The sequence below is a fragment of the Lichenostomus cassidix genome, unplaced genomic scaffold, assembly GCF_008360975.1.
Source record: "Lichenostomus cassidix isolate B80296 unplaced genomic scaffold, HeHo_3.0 HiC_scaffold_33, whole genome shotgun sequence".
In the NCBI taxonomy this organism is placed as follows: domain Eukaryota; kingdom Metazoa; phylum Chordata; class Aves; order Passeriformes; family Meliphagidae; genus Lichenostomus; species Lichenostomus cassidix.
The window spans coordinates 4362732-4379650 of record NW_028147632.1 but is presented as its reverse complement, the minus strand read 5'-3'; the positions used below and the strand labels follow the sequence as shown (position 1 = coordinate 4379650).

At 57.8% G+C, this 16919-nt stretch overlaps 3 protein-coding genes across 5 annotated transcripts; 1 reads left to right on the top strand and 2 right to left on the bottom strand.

Annotated features, from left to right (window-relative positions):
* Positions 1-174: 174 nt before the first annotated feature.
* Positions 175-6277, bottom strand: LOC146421660 (E3 ubiquitin-protein ligase TRIM7-like). Its single transcript, XM_085047247.1, has 7 exons — positions 5607-6277; positions 3564-3650; positions 3049-3276; positions 2643-2665; positions 2415-2530; positions 2096-2128; positions 175-1560 (listed from the first exon to the last, which is right to left on the bottom strand). The coding sequence occupies exons 1-7, from the start codon at positions 6117-6119 to the stop codon at positions 1034-1036; spliced, it is 1527 nt and encodes a 508-aa protein (XP_084903373.1). The 5' UTR covers positions 6120-6277; the 3' UTR covers positions 175-1033.
* Positions 6278-6845: 568 nt separating this feature from the next.
* Positions 6846-12790, top strand: LOC146421659 (uncharacterized). Of its 2 annotated transcripts, XM_085047215.1 has the most exons (4): positions 6846-8261; positions 9411-9506; positions 9828-9926; positions 10773-12790. In XM_085047215.1, exons 2-4 carry the CDS (start codon positions 9419-9421, stop codon positions 12626-12628), a joined length of 2043 nt encoding a protein of 680 aa, XP_084903341.1. In that variant the 5' UTR covers positions 6846-8261; positions 9411-9418; the 3' UTR covers positions 12629-12790. The 2 variants fall into 2 exon arrangements, with proteins under 2 accessions (XP_084903341.1, XP_084903340.1); XM_085047214.1 differs by having other exon boundaries at positions 6846-9506.
* A 545-nt stretch (positions 12791-13335) lies between these two features.
* LOC146421658 (uncharacterized) lies at positions 13336-16449 on the bottom strand. Of its 2 annotated transcripts, none has more exons than XM_085047249.1 (3): positions 16192-16449; positions 15598-15742; positions 13336-15086 (listed from the first exon to the last, which is right to left on the bottom strand). In XM_085047249.1, the coding sequence occupies exons 2-3, from the start codon at positions 15683-15685 to the stop codon at positions 13771-13773; spliced, it is 1404 nt and encodes a 467-aa protein (XP_084903375.1). In that variant the 5' UTR covers positions 15686-15742; positions 16192-16449; the 3' UTR covers positions 13336-13770. The 2 variants fall into 2 exon arrangements, with proteins under 2 accessions (XP_084903375.1, XP_084903376.1); XM_085047250.1 differs by having other exon boundaries at positions 13336-15083; positions 16192-16447.
* Positions 16450-16919: the final 470 nt, after the last annotated feature.

The following is a 16919-nucleotide window of genomic DNA, read 5'->3' as shown; positions in this document are numbered from 1 at the left end:
CCACATACTTGGAAGCTCCAAGTTCCGAACATTTAATGAATCCCAAGTGCCCCAAAACCACTCTGTGCCCCACCCCAGCAGGCAGGGCACAAGGGTGTGTCCCTGTCTCCATTCCCTCCTGAGCATGAGCAGCTCTTCCTCTTCCCCCAGCACCAAAAACCTCCAAAACACCGGTTCTTAGGGGTTTTTTTGCACAGCAACTTTTATTTCCCCACTAACAGTGACAGGGCAAAGGACACGAACATTAGCGGAGGGGGGACGGAGGAGGCTGAAGGGCACAAGGGAAGCAGGCAAGCGCAAGATCACACCTAGAACAGGGACCCCTCCAGCCTCCCAAAACCCCGCAGTGGACCCCAGCCAGGCTTGGGGTGACCCCAAATATCCATGCCCCCTTGCTGGGATCCCAGTGCTCTGGGTGCTCAGAGTTTGGGGAGAGTAAAGGGGAGATGGGGGGATAAGGAGGAAAATGGGGGGGGCAACGGAGGACATGGGGGGGCACTCAGAGACATCAGGACAGGCTCAGCCCTTTCCCCAAGGGGGATGGGATGGGATGAGATGATGGGATGGGATGGGATGGGATGGGATGGGATGGGATGGGATGGGATGGGATGGGATGGCTAAAGATGACCTGCAAAGCAATGGTATCCAAACCGGGGGAGCTGGGAAGGGACCCCTGCTCCCCCCACAGCATTTTAGGGGGGAAGAGGGGACACAAAGCTTTGGCTCGGTTCAAGGTGGGATGGGATCGGCCCCTCCCTGTTCCATGGGGCTCCAACTCCAAAGAAAAACACAAAATGAACTACAGGGGTGTTTAACCAGCAACATGGAGGGGATGCTCAAGCAGCCCCCCCTCACCAACCAACACCCCTGAGGAAGATTTGAGGGGATAAAAAGACTCTAAACTTTAAACTGCAACAGGAAAAAAATCACCCCTGAACGGCCAGGGGCAGGACTTGGGGCATTTCGCTTGGAAGCAAAGGACAACTTAAGGATGGCGGGAGAGAGAGGGACAATACAGGTGAGCAGGGTGGGCTCAGTTGCAGAGGGACAGCGAGGAGCCCACGTAGAAGAGCCAGAAAAATGGGAAGATCCTCTCGGAGAAGGCGGCGGTGAAGGTGAAAATGGGAGCCATGTTGTCGGCATTGTAGAACGCCACCCACCCGCCCTCGTAGTCCAGGTACACCCCGATCTTGCGTGGCCGCTCACACAGGGACAGCGGCGTCTCAGGAGAGGTGAATGCCTGGTACTGATCCCAATTTTTGCCCTTCCAGTTGAGCCCCACCGCCCAAATTCCCTCCTCAGGGGCGAAGTCGACCTTCTCCTTGCGGCGCACGGACTCACGGGCGGCTCCCAGCACCCAGCTCTCCCCGTCTCCGACCTCCACTTCCCAGTAGTGGCGGCCGGCAGAGAAGCCCTCGGAGGCCAGGACGCAGAAGGCGTAGTCGAAGCGTTTCGGATGAGCCGGCAGCTCCTGGGGGGCCCCACGGAGCCGCACGCTCCGCTTGTCCTCCGACAGCACCAGGTAAGGGTTGGCTGTGTCGGGGTCCAGGGAGAGGTCGCCTGGAGAGGAAAAAGAGAGGAGTTACCTATGGAATTGGTGGGCTTCACTCACTGGCTTTGCCCCAAACTCACCAGGGAGGACAGAGGTGAGTCACCTGTAGAATCGTGGTGGGATTAAGCCGTTTGTGTCCCAAAAAACACACCTGCATTGTGAGTCACTTGTGGGATCACTGTCCCACCTGTGTAGAGACCAATCCATGGTCTGTGTCCCAGACTCAATGGGGATGACACAGGCAAGTCACCTGTGGGATCGCCGTCCCACCTGTATTGGGACTGATCTATTGTCTGTGTCCCAAACCTGACAGGAAGGACACAGGTGAGTTACCTGTAGCACCTTGAAGAGCCTACACAAAACCCCACCCCAGCAATCCACACCTTCATCCTTGGATAAGGGAGGTTACAGCACCCATAACCCCCAGTCCCAGCAGATTACCACATGATCTCTTGGAAGAGGGAAGTCACAGCCCCAAATCCCAGCCAATTCCACGCAAAGCCCTGGAAAATGGAAGTCTCATCCCAGCCCCAATGGCCTCACCTGTGTCATTCTCCAGCTCGAAGCGCAGGTTCTCTGCGGGAAGAGAAGGAAGGAATTGAGCCTTTGGAGCCACTGGAACTGCCCAAGCCACAGGAATGATCCCTACTCCACACTTCCACACTCAAATCCCAGGGAAATCAACACTTTCCCGCCTTTTCCCTGGGAGGAGCCAAGGCTCAAACAACCCGGAGCTCTCCCAACCAGCCTGGGCAGGAATAAGAGCACGGCTCCATCCCAGCCCTGATTTTGGTGGACTTCTGTGTGGGATCCTGCCTGGGAAGCAGTCATTTCTTTCCAGGAAGGCTCTTGCCAGGCTCACCCTTGAATTCCAGCAGCACTTCCTTGAGCACCGCGCTCTTCTGGGAAAAGCTCTTCAGCTTCTTCTCTAGCTCAGAAAAGCCGGGCTCAGGCTTGAGGAACATCCAGCTCTCCAGGCTGCGGAGACATGGGAGTCAGGGACACAAAATCAGGGAACTGCCCCTGGGAAGGGCTGGCAACACCAGCTTTGCCTGCAGCCAGAGCCTCGTAGTTCACCCAGTTCACTCACCTGCTGCCAGCCGGGACGACACCCTGCAAGAGGGAAAAAACCAAAAGGAACTTCTTAGAATAAGCCTCTCTCCTACCTCAGAGATCTCAGAATCCTCCCCCAAAACGGGGAGGATCCCACAAATGGACTTTTGTCCCCATAGACATCCTCGTTTCCACAAATGCAATTTCTGGCCCCATTAATAAGATTTTTTTGCCCACGACATGGAAACGTTTTGCCCCATAAATAGAAATTCTTGCCCACACAAACGGACCCTTTTTCACCTTTTTTCACCCCATACACAGGATTTTTTTGTCACCATAAACAAGTTTTGTCCCCATATTTAGGATATTTTTGCCCAATACAATGGATTTCTGTGTCCGTAAGTGGGAACTTTTTCCACAGAGACACATAACAAGAGCCCCACCTCGCCAGGTGTGTTCCCTGTCCCGCTGTCCCCGCCCTGCTCCGCCAGGAGCTTGTCGAGCTGGGCGATGTCCTCGACCAGCCGGGCCACACTCTCATCCCTCCGGCGCCCAATGTCCCTTTCCAGCTCTTCCAGCCGGGAGAGCAGGAGCTGCTCCTTCTCCTCCAGGAATGCCCGCAGCTCCTTGCACTCAGCCACGATCTTCTGCCGCTCCACCTCAGTCTGCTTCTGCAATTCCACAGGGAAGATCCCCATGAGGGTGGATCCCTGCAGCTATGGAGCTCAGGGTATCATCTCCATGTGAGACAGAGCCTCTGGGGGCTGGGATTCCCATGGGGAGGGCAAACGGCCAAGCGGCACCGAACTCCCACAGACAGGAAACCCCCAGGTGAAACCAGATTCACACAGCCAGGGAGTCCCAGAAGAGGCTGCATCCTCATGGATGGGGGGCTCAGGGACCCCCCAGGGGAGGGAGGATCCTCCTGGATGGGTGCTCTGGGACCCCCAGCACTCACCAGCAGCTCCTCGCTCTGCCGCTCCCGCTCGGCCTTGGCCTCTTCACGCCCTTTCCTCAGGGAGCTCAAGTGCTCCTGGGGCACCTCCTGGAAGCAGAACAGGGAGATCCATTGGGAATTATTACCATAGGCAATCAGGACTGAAGGGCTGCTGCTGCTAAAATGGCAAAATTCACCCAGTCTGGGGTTTTTTTGGAGCTAGAACGAGCAGCTGCCTTGCTCCCCTCAACTCTGACCTCAGGCTGTGCCAAAAACTCCCAAATTCACCCCAACCAGTGCAAAAAAGAACCCCAATCAATTAAAGTTAATTTCAGCTGCCTGTCAGGAAACAAATGCCCAGGTCCTACCCCCATCCTCCTCCTGGCATCACCTCCCACATTCCCCTTCCTCGAGGTACCCCAAAATCAGGCTGGACACCCCCACAAGAGGAACTGCTGCCTCCAAACTGCTTGTTATATTGATTATTAATTATTCATTGTTTAAACTCATCCTCATTTAAGTAGTTTGGCCCCCATGGAGGGCAGGAAAGTCCCACCAACACCCTGCAAACAGCAGCTGGGCTTGGGGACAAATAAATTCACTGATTTTATAACTAAAACAGAAAACACAAGAACTTTGACTGTTAAGAGCCAGGAGTTGCTGCCTTTGGAATATATCCATGAGATTAAAGCAAAGATCAGGAAAAAATGCAATGAGAGGAGCTCAGCAAAAACCAATTATTAAAAACTCATAAAAATAGGTTAACAAGGGGGTAAAAATCTCAACGGAATGACAGCCTGGATCTGCCTAGGGAGGTTTGGGTCCTAAAAAAAAAGGGCAAAATTCCAGATTTGGGGCGGGGGGACAGCGCTAGCATCCCCGGAAGAGGAACCACAGCAGTTCCGGGACAAAATCCTCCTAAAAGGATTTAATAACGACAATAATTAATATGTGGTGGTTAATGATCCCACAATCCCCTTCCCTGATCCCTCAGGATCGTGTTGGTGCCACCCTCCTCCCGCTGCCACTGCGCAGCGACATCGGCTCTGTCCGGCATCTTGGATCCCTCTGGTTCCGCTGCTCACGCCTGGAATAGTGAGGCCTGGCCGCCCACATCGAGCCCTTGCGCTCTTAGTTACTAATTATTCCCCACTGTGATCACGACACGCCCCATATCGCGACATGGGGGAGCCCGAGCGCTGGCAGGGGGGGCTCCATTTTCGCTCTGCGTCACTCCTCGTGTGCCCCCGGGTTGGGCTGGGGGAAGGACAGGCAGCCCCTGGGAGAAGTCCTCCGCCACCTCCAGCCTGGATCGGGATCCAGGGATGGGGGACGGATAAGCCCCTGCTCCCGCCCGTTCCCAGGCTCCAGCTCGGTGCTGCCCCGGGACGAGGGGAGCCGGAGATTTTGGGGGCTAATGGGATTTTACACTATCACCGCCGCACTGAGGTGCCCCACCCCGGGACACCCCTTTCCCAGTATCCTCCCACTTTGATCTCGCACCAGGAACACCCCCGCTCACTACACCCACCCCGGGGTGTCCCTGTTTTGGGGTGATTCAGTTCCCTATGCACCCCGAATCCTGTGAGCAGCGTGCGGTTGGGGAGGGGATCCCCCGTGAGATCCACACAGCCTGCAGAGGTCCTTAGTGCCCCCCAATACCCCCGAATGAAGGGGGGGAACACATCGGCAGAGTCCCGACTGCACCCCACACGTGGGGGAGACTGGGGGTTCATTTCTGTACTCCCCTGTGGAACTGAGGGCAACCAAGGAGCGCTTCCCCCCATGGAGGGGGAGTCCCTGATGCACCCCCAATTAGGGATGGGGGTGTTTCCGATCTTCTCCCAGCTTTCTGCATCCCCCATTTCTCAGGGGGGATCCCTCACCCCAAAAAAGACCCCGGGAAAGGGCAGGCTCTTCACTGTACCCCAGCACCCCAGGGGGATTCGCAGCGCTCTCCCTCTCCGGGAAAGAGGTGCCGATGCCCCGCCGCCCCCTCGGGAGGGGAATCCTCGCTGTCCTCCCTCCAAGCCAGGCGCTGTGCGGAGGGATCCCGGCACTGACCTCCGCGGCGTGGGCCGCCTCCTCGGCGGGCAGCACGGTGTGGGCGCGGTGCTCGCGGGACAGGTGACACACGACACACACGGCCCGCCGGTCCTGCACGCAGTAAAGCCGCAGCGGCTCCCCGTGGCGCGGGCAGCGCGGCGGCCCCGGCGGGCCGGACGGGGCGGCCGCGGGCAGCGGCGGCGCGGGCGCGGGCGGCCCCGGCGGCGGCTCGGCGGGGCCCGGCGGCAGCCCCAGCTGGCGGACGATGTGCACGATGTTGCCGAGGGAGCGGTTGGGGCGGAAGAGGCGCTGAGGGACCGGCTCGCGGCACTGCGGGCAGCAGAGGCGCCGCGCCGAGTCCTCCCAGCACTGGGTCACGCAGGCGCGGCAGAAGTTGTGCCCGCACTCGGCAACCAGCACCGGGTCGTTGAAGTACTCCAGGCACACGGGGCACGTCAGCTCATCCTGCAGGCTCCGCGCCGCGCTGCAGGGTGCGGGGGGTGCGGCGGGGGGGGCGGGCGGCGCCTCCATGGCGGCCGCGGTCCCGGTGGTGGCCCCGATCCCGGTGACGGTCCCGATCCCGGTGACGGCCCTGGTCGTGGCGCCCCTGACAGCAGCACCTCCCCAAACCGTGCCCGTCGGCACCGCGCGGCAGCGCCGCTAGACTGACCACCGAGGGGCGGGGCGGCGCCTGCGCGGGGGGAAAGAGCAAGGTGCGCCTGCGCGGGAGGGGAAAGGGGCGCACTTTGCGCCGCGCGGAAGGGGAGTGGGCGTGGCCTCTGAGCTCAGCCGGGGGCGTGGCGTAAAAGGGGGCGTGCCTCTGGTTCCGCAGGGAAAGACGAGGAAGCGGCGGCTGTGGGAATGCTGAGGAGCGGGGGAGCCATGGGAGGGGCCATGGGAGGGGCCATGGGAGGGGCCATGGGAGGAGCCATAGGAGGGGCCATGGGAGGGGCCATGGGAGGGGCCATGGGAGGGGCCATGGGAGGGGCCATGGGAGGGGCCATGGGAGGGGCCATGGGAGGGGCCATGGGAGGAGCCATAGGAGGGGCCATGGGAGGAGCCATGGGAGGAGCCATGGGAGGAGCCATGGGAGGGGCATGAAGACACCCATGGGGCAGGGGTTAGGGTCTCTATAGTATTAAAAGAGGGGTAGCGAGCTCCGTGGGATGCTGGGCGAGGGGAGGAGTCCCCTACAGGCTGTTCAGATGGGGGGGTTCCCTGTAGAGTGCTGGGAGGGGGGCGGTCACTATAGGTTTTAGGAAGAGCCCAGATCTCTGAGAGTAGGGGGGGATGCAGGGGGCCCTATGGTTGTTTTGGCGGTCTCTATAGGATGTTAGGGGCTTCCTGGCATGTTGGGGCGAGAGTGAAGGGGTCGTAGGGTGGTTTTCACAGCATCAGCCTCTCTGGCATGTCTCCGTGAGTGTCACAGATCCACTCCAGGAACCTGAATTCGGGGAAAAATGACTCAAAACCTCCAGACGTACAATAACTACCGAAAAACCGCCTTGCGCGCGCCCCCTCGTCAGCCCTTTCGGGGGGATTTAGGGATTCACATCCCTACTGGGAGCATCCCTCCTGCATGAGACAGATGGAGGACACAACAGCACCATTTCTCTGCTATTTTTTACTTTTCCTCACTGCCTGTGATGAGATTGGCTTTGGGGACGAAATATTTTGTTACCGTAAGGTCCGGAAGGGCAGAAATTGGAGTGAAAAGTGGTCAGTTTGGGGTTAGAATGGAGCTGCCCTTTTCCGAAATGGCGGCCTCGCCTTCAGGCAGGGCGCGAGGGAAAATGGCCGCGGCCTCCCCCTCCCCATTGCTGCCAGTGAAGCCTTGGGCGCCATCTTGGGTGAGGGAAGCCAGCGTTGCCATGCCAACGCGGTCTTAAGAGGGGCAAAGCCCCCAAAATACCCGCGGAGGGTGTCGACGTTTTGGGCTCCAAACTCCTCACGGGGGGTCTCAGCACATTTGTGGGGGGGGGTGATAGTTGATGTCGCGACATGTGCCCGTTGATAAAAATCTCCCCTTTTACCCCGAAAACCTACCTTTTTCCAGCTGTGTAGGGTCACTGCGGCCGCCTGTAGCCCCACAGCCCCTTCCCCTCAGCATACACTGGTTAAGACACTCCCAGTACCTCCCCCCGCTCCAAATTTAGGGTGGTGTTCCCCCAAATTTAGGGGGTTTTGCCCCAAAATTATCCTTGATGTGTTTAGCAACAATAAATTTAGGGGGGTCACTCCGCAGGCCCCACAAGCAACGTGACACTGGTATCATCCCAGTGCCCACAGAGGGGCAGGACAACCACAAAAGCCCTTTTTTTCTTCACGTTTTCAGGAAAAAAACACCCCATCAGGACAGTTAAGAGCATTTTTTTCACTGTGCAAAGCGGTTTTTTTTCATTTCCGCCCAGAGCCGCGGCTCTTGCCGCCAGAGGGCCCCGGCCATTGTGCACAGCCCCTTTCTCCCCTTTTTTTTTCTTTTAATCTTTTTTTCCAATTCTCCTTTCCTTCCTTTCTTTTTTTTAAACTCTTATTACTTACGATATCAGAGGGACGGGACTCATCCGCCCCCCGCGTGCGCGTCCCCACTTTTTTTGGGGAAAGGGGCTATTTTGGGAAAAATAAGGGTGGGGGGGGCTTTGCCCGACAGCACCTCCCGAGCCGGACCTGCAGGTAACGGGGAGATTCGGGTTGGGATGTGGAAAAAAAGGCAGAAAATGGCTCGGTTTTCCCCATCCCCGTTCTTCCCTCCTCCACCCTCCCCTCAGGATCCTGTATTTTCCCCCCTCCAGTCCTAGGGAAGGGGGAAAATGATAAAAAACCCCCAACACTTCCCTCTCCCTCCCCCCACCAAAATCCACCTCGTTGTCCTTCCCCCTTTGTGGTCCCTTCGGATGTGTCGACCTCTTTATTTCCATTTATTTTAGCAGGATGGTAGAACACCGAGGAATAAATGAAGCTGGTGACATGCTGGTGGGGGCTCCAAAATAAATAAAAACAAAGGGGAAAATAGCAGGAGAGATCTGTGCTGTAAATCGGCTGTTTATTCCCAGCATCAGTAACTTGTTCAGAACCTGCAAATCTACCCTTTTCCAACCTGTCCTCCAGGAATAATAATAAATTAATAACACTTAAATTAATAATTAGGATCCTTATGCACCCGCTGCTTCCCAAGGAGGGTGAGGAATGGTGGGGGGAGCAATTACTTTTCTGTGATTTTTGTAAAGGAAAGCATCAAACACTCTTGCCTACAGCTGGGGAAAAAAACCTCCGGTTTCCCCCCTAAGTCTCAGGGGATAATGGAGAAATAATGGAGTGATTTATCCTTTTTGGGCAGGAAGAGCAATTGCTGGGGGTGATTAGGGGATGATATGGAAAATTTGGGACAGGATTCTCTGGGAAGAGATTCCTAGACTTTAGGGATGAGTACCCAGGGTTTGGTGCATTGGTAATGAGCTCTGTGGGTAAAATTTGGGTGAAAATGAATTTTAGAGTCCGGATCTCTCAGTAAGCCACAGGTGATAGAAAGTTGTACTTCCTGGGAAGGGTTTTATCCTTTTTCAATTATTTTTTAAGGAAGCTTTGCATTTCTCTTTTCCCTTTCTGCTTCTTCCTGCCTGTTAATTTTTTTTAAAAAGGAGAATTCCTCAGGCAGTAGGGGCAAAAGGTGGGAATTTCCTGCAGGATTGTGGGGGCGAAGGATGGAGGGGTTTGTTCACCAGCCATCTCACACCACAATCCAGCCTGGCGTTCTCGTTGGTTTATTAGGGAATAATTCTCCATTAAATTGTCAGTGCCTAATCCTCTGTTCTGGGTTCCCAGAGCTGGCCATGGAGCCCTATGTGGTGCTGGACCCGCGACAGAGAGCTCTGTATCTCGACGTGATGCAGGAGAGCTATGAGACGCTGATGGCACTGGGTGAGGAGCCCACCCCTTCCCAGCGGAAAGTTTGGGGGTGGGATGGACAATCCGCCTCCTTGAGATGCGAGGGTTGCAGGGCAGGGCAACACCTGCAAATCCCCCTTTTCCCAACCTGTCCTCCAGGAATAACAATAAATGAATGATTGGGATCCTCACCCACCCACTGCTCCCCAAGGAGGATGAGGAAAGGCAGGAGGAGCAGTGGGAATCAAGTTTTCCTTTTTTTTTTTTTTGCACTAAACCCTCCTCCCACAGCTGGAAAAACTCTGGTTTTCCCCACAGACTGAATCTCTGGGGATGACAAATTCTGTCTTCCAGAATTCCCCATTTCTAAGCCTGACCTGCTGTCCCGCCTGGACCACGGGGAGGAAGTGACAGCCCTGGATCTCCACGTATCCCGGGATACCTCGGCTGCAGGTGAGGCTCCAATCCTGTTACTGCCCATCTGGGAAGTGCTATTCTGCTGCCCATCCCTCCCTAAAACTGGTGGAATAAAAAGGAGAAGGGTTCCCCGTTCGCTTTCCTTTTCCCACCACCCTCCCATGTTCCCAGCTCTGGAATTACCCAACAATTTGTATCTGTTGAAAAATGAGCCTGTGGAGCAGTGGGGAAAAACGCTGAGAAGGGATTTAATCTATGAAATAGGTAACAGGTGACAGGCAAACTTAGGGTTAGGAAAACAGATTAAAACTTTGGCACACTGCTCTCAGACCTGGAGGAGGAACTTCCTCCTGGAGTTCCTGGAGATCCTCCTGGAGGAGGAACTTAACAAAACCTGGTAGAGAAATGTGTTGTGGAGAACTGAACACCAGAAATGCAGCATTTATAAAGTACAAGAACACCTCGCATAAACCAGAGATGCCCATTCCAGGAAAAAAAGGTCATAAAAAGGCAGAAAATGTGGATAATCATCATGAGAAGTGAGAAATCAATAATCAATACACAATAGAATGGTAATTAATGAAGAGAACTGTGTAACTTGTAAGGCAGTAAGTGCTAATTCTTTTTTTTTTTTGCTAAAATATATAATATATATATAATATATAATATGTAATATATAATATATAATATATAATATGTAATATGTAATATGTAATATATAATATATAATTCAAGGTTTTGATACTTTTGGTGGAGTGATCCAAACATACCTTCAGCATTGAAAAAAGCAATGTTGAATAAAGAAAGGTTTCCAACTCAATCCAATAATTAGGGAGTTTATATCTCAGTTTTTCCTTTGTGTCTGGCTATCTCTGCCCACAGAGCACAGAGCAGGAGCAGGGCAGGAACCTCCTCAGGAAGAACCCGCAGAGAAAAAGTCCAACATGGGCAAGGAGCACCCACAGCTCTCCACGAGCCGGAGCGAGAACCACGCTGGCAACACCTGCGGCGAGTGCGGGAAGACTTTCAGCCACAAATCAGCCTTGGTGAAGCACCAGAAAATCCACAGCGGCGACCGCCCGCATGCGTGTCCTGACTGCGGGAAGGGTTTCATCCAGCGCTCCGACCTCACCATCCACCGGCGCGTGCACACGGGCGAGCGGCCCTACGGCTGCCCCGACTGCGGGCGCCGCTTCAGCGTCAGCTCCTCGCTGCTCACGCACCGGCGCACGCACGCTCCCGGCGCCGCCCGGCCCGACCGCTGTCCCCAGTGCGGCCGCAGCTTCGCCGACGCCGCGGCGCTGGCCCGGCACCAGAAGAGTCACCTGGGTGGGAAGCCCTTTGAGTGCGGCGTGTGTGGGAAGGCCTTCGCTTGGAGCTCCCACCTGGAGCGGCACCGCCGCATCCACACCGGCGAGAAGCCCTTCCAGTGTGCGGAGTGCGGGCGAGCCTTCGCTTGGAGCTCCCACCTTGACCGTCACATGCGCACGCACGTCAGCACAGTCACCGCCGGGGATGAGGAGGGCGTGGAGGCGGAAGAGGAGCCGCACCCGACCCCGCGGAAATGCGCCGAATGCGGGAAGCGCCTCAACCACCAGACAGACCCGCAGCGCTTCAAGCACAAGGGCACGCAGACCCCGCTGGCCAGTGCTGTGGCCGATACGACGCCGCGGCCCCACCGCTGCGAGCAGTGCGGGAAGTACTTCAGCCACAGCTCTGGGCTGCTCAAGCACCGACATGTGCACAGCGTCGAGCGGCCGCACCCCTGCCTGGAGTGCCCACGCCGCTTCCGCTGCGGCGCGGCCCTGGCCAAGCACCGGCGCGGCCATGCGCGGCCGCCCAACAACGCTGACAACGCCACACCAACCACAGAGGAAGTGGCCAAACCATACCCGTGCGGGGCGTGCGGGAAGAGCTTTGGGTGGGTGTCACACCTGGAGCGGCACCGCCGCGTGCACACTGGGGAAAAGCCGTTCCGCTGCGGGGAGTGCGGGCGCGGCTTCGCCGTAAGCTCCCACCTGGAGCGGCACCGGCGGGTGCACACAGGCGAACGGCCCTTCCGCTGTGGCGACTGCGGCAAGAGCTTTGCCGTCAGCTCCACGCTGGTGGCGCACCAGCGCATCCACGGCGCCCAGCCCGGCCGACCCCACGCCTGCCCCGAGTGCGGGAAGGGCTTCGGCTCACTGGCCGGACTGGAGCGGCACCGGCGGTTGCACAGCGGCGAGAAGCCGTACCAGTGCGGGCTCTGCGGGAAGGGCTTCTCCTGGAGCTCCCACTACGAGCGGCACCAGCTCACGCACACCGGGGAGAAGCCCTTCTCTTGTGCCCACTGCGGGAAGCGCTTTGGCCGCAGCTCCCACCGCAACCGGCACCAACGCGCCCACGCCCAGCACGGCCCCGAGAAGCGCCATGTGTGCCCCGATTGCGGCAAAGCCTTCAGCCTCAGCACGGCCCTGGTGGCCCATCAGCGCCTGCACAGTGCCGGCGCCCGCGGCCCCCTGTCCCTGCTGCCACCTGCGTGGTGGGAAGGTGAACAAAGAGGGGGGACGGCCACACCCCCTGAGGTGCCCAGCTCCGCTTTCCAGCAGCCTTCCTCTTCCAAAGCGCCCAGGGGTTGGGTGGCCAAAGCTGTCCTGCCCCTCACTGGGGCATGGAGGCCTGGGGAGGGGGACACCCTGCAAATCGATGCAGTGGCCCCGCCAGAGCCGTGCGTGTCCCTTCCTCCTCCCAGCTCCTGAGGTGAGGCCGGGGATGCTCAGTCCCCCTCCACTTTTGGGGGCACACCACGGCTGGGCAGGAAGGTTGTTCTGCGCTCCCACCCCAGGATGGGAAACAGCTTGGGGGGCCCAGGATACCCTGGACTGAGGGTCAAGGTGGAAATGGGGGGTGAAGCGGTGGGGAGGGGGCACAGGGAGGGACAGCCGTGCCTGTGAAGGGGGTTTTGTGGGGAGACAGGGAGACGAGGGATGGGGGAGGCTGCGGGGTGGATTTGGGGAGAGGTGGGTGATCATTTGGGGTGATGCCCCAAATGCTGGTCCTCATTCTGTGCCGCACTATTAGTGGGATAAAAGGGGAAGACACAACTTGGATGAGTGGCAGGATGAAACCACATAGGGAACTCCCTTCCCCAGGGATTTCTGAGGGCAAACAGCTTGGAAAAGAGCCCTGGAGACCTGTACCCATCACCAGCACTGCTGGGATCCCCCTAGACTCTGCCAGGGGTGCACCAAGGGCAGGTTGGGATGCATTCAGGTGCAAATGCTGGAGAAGCCAGGCTGGAGTTTCCTGGGCTTGGAGTGACAGTTAATAAAGCAGAAGGTAGTTTCCATGTGTCTGTGTGGTTTTCTCTCGGGGGAAGAAGAAGGTGCTCACAGGGTTTCCTGCCTGGGGCAGGGAAAGCATCAGAGCACAGGGTCAGAGCAGAAAGAGACACAGGTGTCCATGATGTGCGGAGCTCCCATTTATTCCTGCCCTGTGCCAGCACCTCCTGCTGCACCCTGTGCATCTTGCCCCCTCCATCCCCTTCTCTCACCTGCTATCAGCACAAAGTAGGCACACCACCACCAGATTTTCGCATCAGAACCAGCCCTGGTTCCCCCACCCTTCCCTGATGGAGCCAAGCACCATTTCCTTCAGGAACAGGCTCCTTCACCCCCAGGCTGTCCCTATTCTGGGGTCTGGGTGCAGCAAGTGCAATGTTCACCCATTACCGCAGGGAGACACCAGGGCAGATAAATACCACCCAGTGCCACTACGAAACAGCCCTGTCAATCACCCTGGTACCCTTCAAGTGTCACTTAGTGTCCTTTAGCTTGTCCCCAAGACAAGTTTTCTCTTGGTCGTCTCTCTGCATTCATTGCACTGAGGGGGGTCTTGGTCCTCAGGGCTCCTCACTGCTGTGAGCTCTGGTTTTGTCCCCACCAAGCCGTGTCATTGCAAGGGGCAACAACCCCATGGCCTTGGGGAGGTGGCTGCGACGGTGCTTGGCGAGGTGTGAGGCCTGGCTGAAAGCCTCACCACACTCGGGGCACTCAAAGGGCTTCTCGCCTGTGTGAACACGGCGGTGCCGCTCCAGGTGGGATGCCCAGGCAAAGCCTTTCCCACAGTCGCCGCAGGTGTAGCTCTTGTGTGCAGCGTGGCCACGCTGGTGCGCCAGGAACAGGGGGGCTTCCCCGAAGTGCTTCCCGCAGTCGCTGCACTTGTATGGTCGCTCTGGCGAGTGGGTCTTGCGGTGCTGCAGCAGATGAGCCTTCTGGGTGAAGCGCTCACCACAGCTGACGCAGGGGAAGGGCCGCTCACCTGTGTGGACACGCCGGTGCCGCTCCAGGTGGGATGCCCACACAAAGCCCTTCCCACAGTCGGTGCAGCGGTGTGTGTGCTCCCGGCGGTGGCACCGCTGGTGCCGTGCCAGTGCCGGCCCTGCCCGGAACAGCTTCCCACAGTCCCCGCAGCGCAGGGGCTTCATGCCCAGGTGAGTGCGGCGATGCCGTGCAAGGTCAGAGCTCTGGCAGAAGGTCTTCCCGCAAGCCGGGCAGCAGTGCGGCCGCTCGCCCGTGTGGCTGCGGCGGTGCTTGGCGAGGTGCGAGCCCTGGCTGAAAGCCTCGCCGCACTCGGCGCACTCGAAGGGCTTCTCGCCTGTGTGGACACGGCGGTGCCGCTCCAGGTGCGACGCCCACACGAAGCCTTTGCCGCAGTCCCCACACTTGTGGGGTTTGTCGGCGGCATGGCCACGGCCATGGGCTGCCAGCTCGGCTGCACCAGCGAAGCGCTTCCCGCAGTCGCCGCACTTGTGTGGACGGTCACTGGCGTGGGTGCGGCGGTGCTGCAGCAGGTGCGAGCTCTGGCTGTAGGTCTCGCCGCACTCGGGGCAGCCAAAGGGCCGCTCGCCCGTGTGGACACGGCGGTGCCGCTCCAGGTGAGATGCCCACGGGAAGCTCTTTCCACAGTCAGCGCAGCCAAATGGCCGCTCCCGGGTCTGTCCTTTGCCACGCAGGGGTTTGGCACGGCCGAGTTTGGGCAGCACGGTGGGTTTGGAGGTCGCAGGGGGCACGGCTTTGTCTGGGCGCTTCGCTTTACGCCTGTGGGAGCCAAGGGGCTTCTCCCGCTCCGGGCTGCGGGATGAGCATGGTCCGGGACAGGCACTGCTCTCCAACGCTCCCTTCTCTGTTGCTTTTTCACTCACCAGCCCCTGAGCTGCTGGGAGAGGGGAGAAGCAGGAAAAGGAGAAAGCATGAGGAGAAGGACTTTAAACAATGGCGCATCAACAGGATTCTCCTTAAAAATTTTGCTTTTTCACTCCACATCCCCTGAGCTTCTGAGAAACAGGAGAAGGAGGAAAAGGGGAGCACATGGCCCTGATTGGAGGAGGAGTGGGATTTAAAACAATGGAGCACAAGAGGATTCCCCTACAAATTCTTGTTCTCCCAGAGAGCAGGAAAAGAGATACAACAGGGACCTGATCCCAGTTTGGACTAGGAATGTGGAAATGCCAAGGACACGCCAGTGCCAGAATTTTCAATTTAAATTAGGAGAGATCAATAACATTTTTCTGCAGAAATATAATTAAGGAGAGGGCAGGGGTCTGGGGAAATACACCTGGAAACCTGCCCAGATGCCTCCACCCCTCTTCCCAAACTGCTTTGATTGGAGCAAGGAAAGGATAGGGGGATATTCAACAGGGAAAGAGAGATTTTTGATGTGTTCTTACCCAGAGACATGAGGGTCTCGTAGCTCTCATGCATCACATCGCGGTACAGGGCCTTCTGCCGCGGATCCAGCAGCACCCACGGCTCCATGGCAGGACGGAACACCGGGACAACGCAGATTCCACCCTTGGGGCTCCCCAAAATCCCCTGAAGGGAGAAGAAATCCTTTGAAATCAAGGAATTGCCTCCACAGCTCTTCCTGCTCCGAATTTGATGCTTTTCCGGTGGTCATTTGGAGGAATGTCGGGTTTACAGAGTCCCTCCCTCCAGGACTAATCCTGAACGTCCCCGAGCAACGCGGGAACAGCAGGGACGGAGAGTTCCTGCTTTCCCCCCGCCTTTCTGGCAGACCCCATCCACGGGAATCCCTTCCTCCCGGCTCCCCCACTCCCCATCCCAGCGTGAATCAGCGATAGGGCCCTGGGGGCTGTATCCTAGGAGCATCCCCATCCCTGCGGAGACCAGGGCTCGCTCTCCATCCTGCCTATCCCTTGTCCTCTCCCCAAAGGATCTGCTGCTTCCGGGAACATCCCCGCTGCTGTCTCCGGCCCCGCTGGGAGCAGAACCATATTCCTGCTCCTCTTTCCCCGCCTTACCTGCTGTGCCCGGCTCTTCGGCTGCCTGGAGCTGCTTCCACAGGGCTTTTCCTTAGGAGAAGCGTCCTCCCTTGCCACGCTGAGGCTGCAAGGACGGGGCGATGCCCAAACTCCCCCTTGCACCCCTAGGACCACAAAGCGTCCCCCAGCAGGACACAATGGAGGCGATGCCGGGCACGGCTCGCTCCGGAAGCCCTAGCCGGTATCCGGGAGAGAGAGGAGCCAAGAACCAGCTCCGTTTACCCAGAGCCCTCTAGAGGTAACCCAATCGGAGACTCGCCCCAAGCCTCCCACGCCCTTTGGAGCCGTGGGAGCACACGGACCACCCACCCTCCCCAGGCTCATGCCATGTCACCCGCGTTGTCCCCCCAGTGGGTACCTAGAGGGTTTGACGAGCCCCGACCCTGCTGGAAGTTTTGCCAGGGAGGTTGGGATAGCAGGAGCAGGGATGGATGAGTGTTGAGAGCGTGGAAAGGTCTCGCTGGGATCCCCCCCCACCAGGTGAGAGAGGGGACACTGCTGGTTCCCCATCACCGGCGGGCAGGAAGAAATTCGTGTTTTCCACCTGAAAAAGTGGCCCTGATCGTGTTTTCCTGGTGAAAACAGGTGGTTTTTCCCCCCTCAACACTCCACGTGAGCTGCAAATAACAACCCTAGGAATAAAAATGGTGGGATAAATGCCCCTAACCCCCCAGGCTAGGGCAGCAGGCACCCCCGGATCCCCAGGG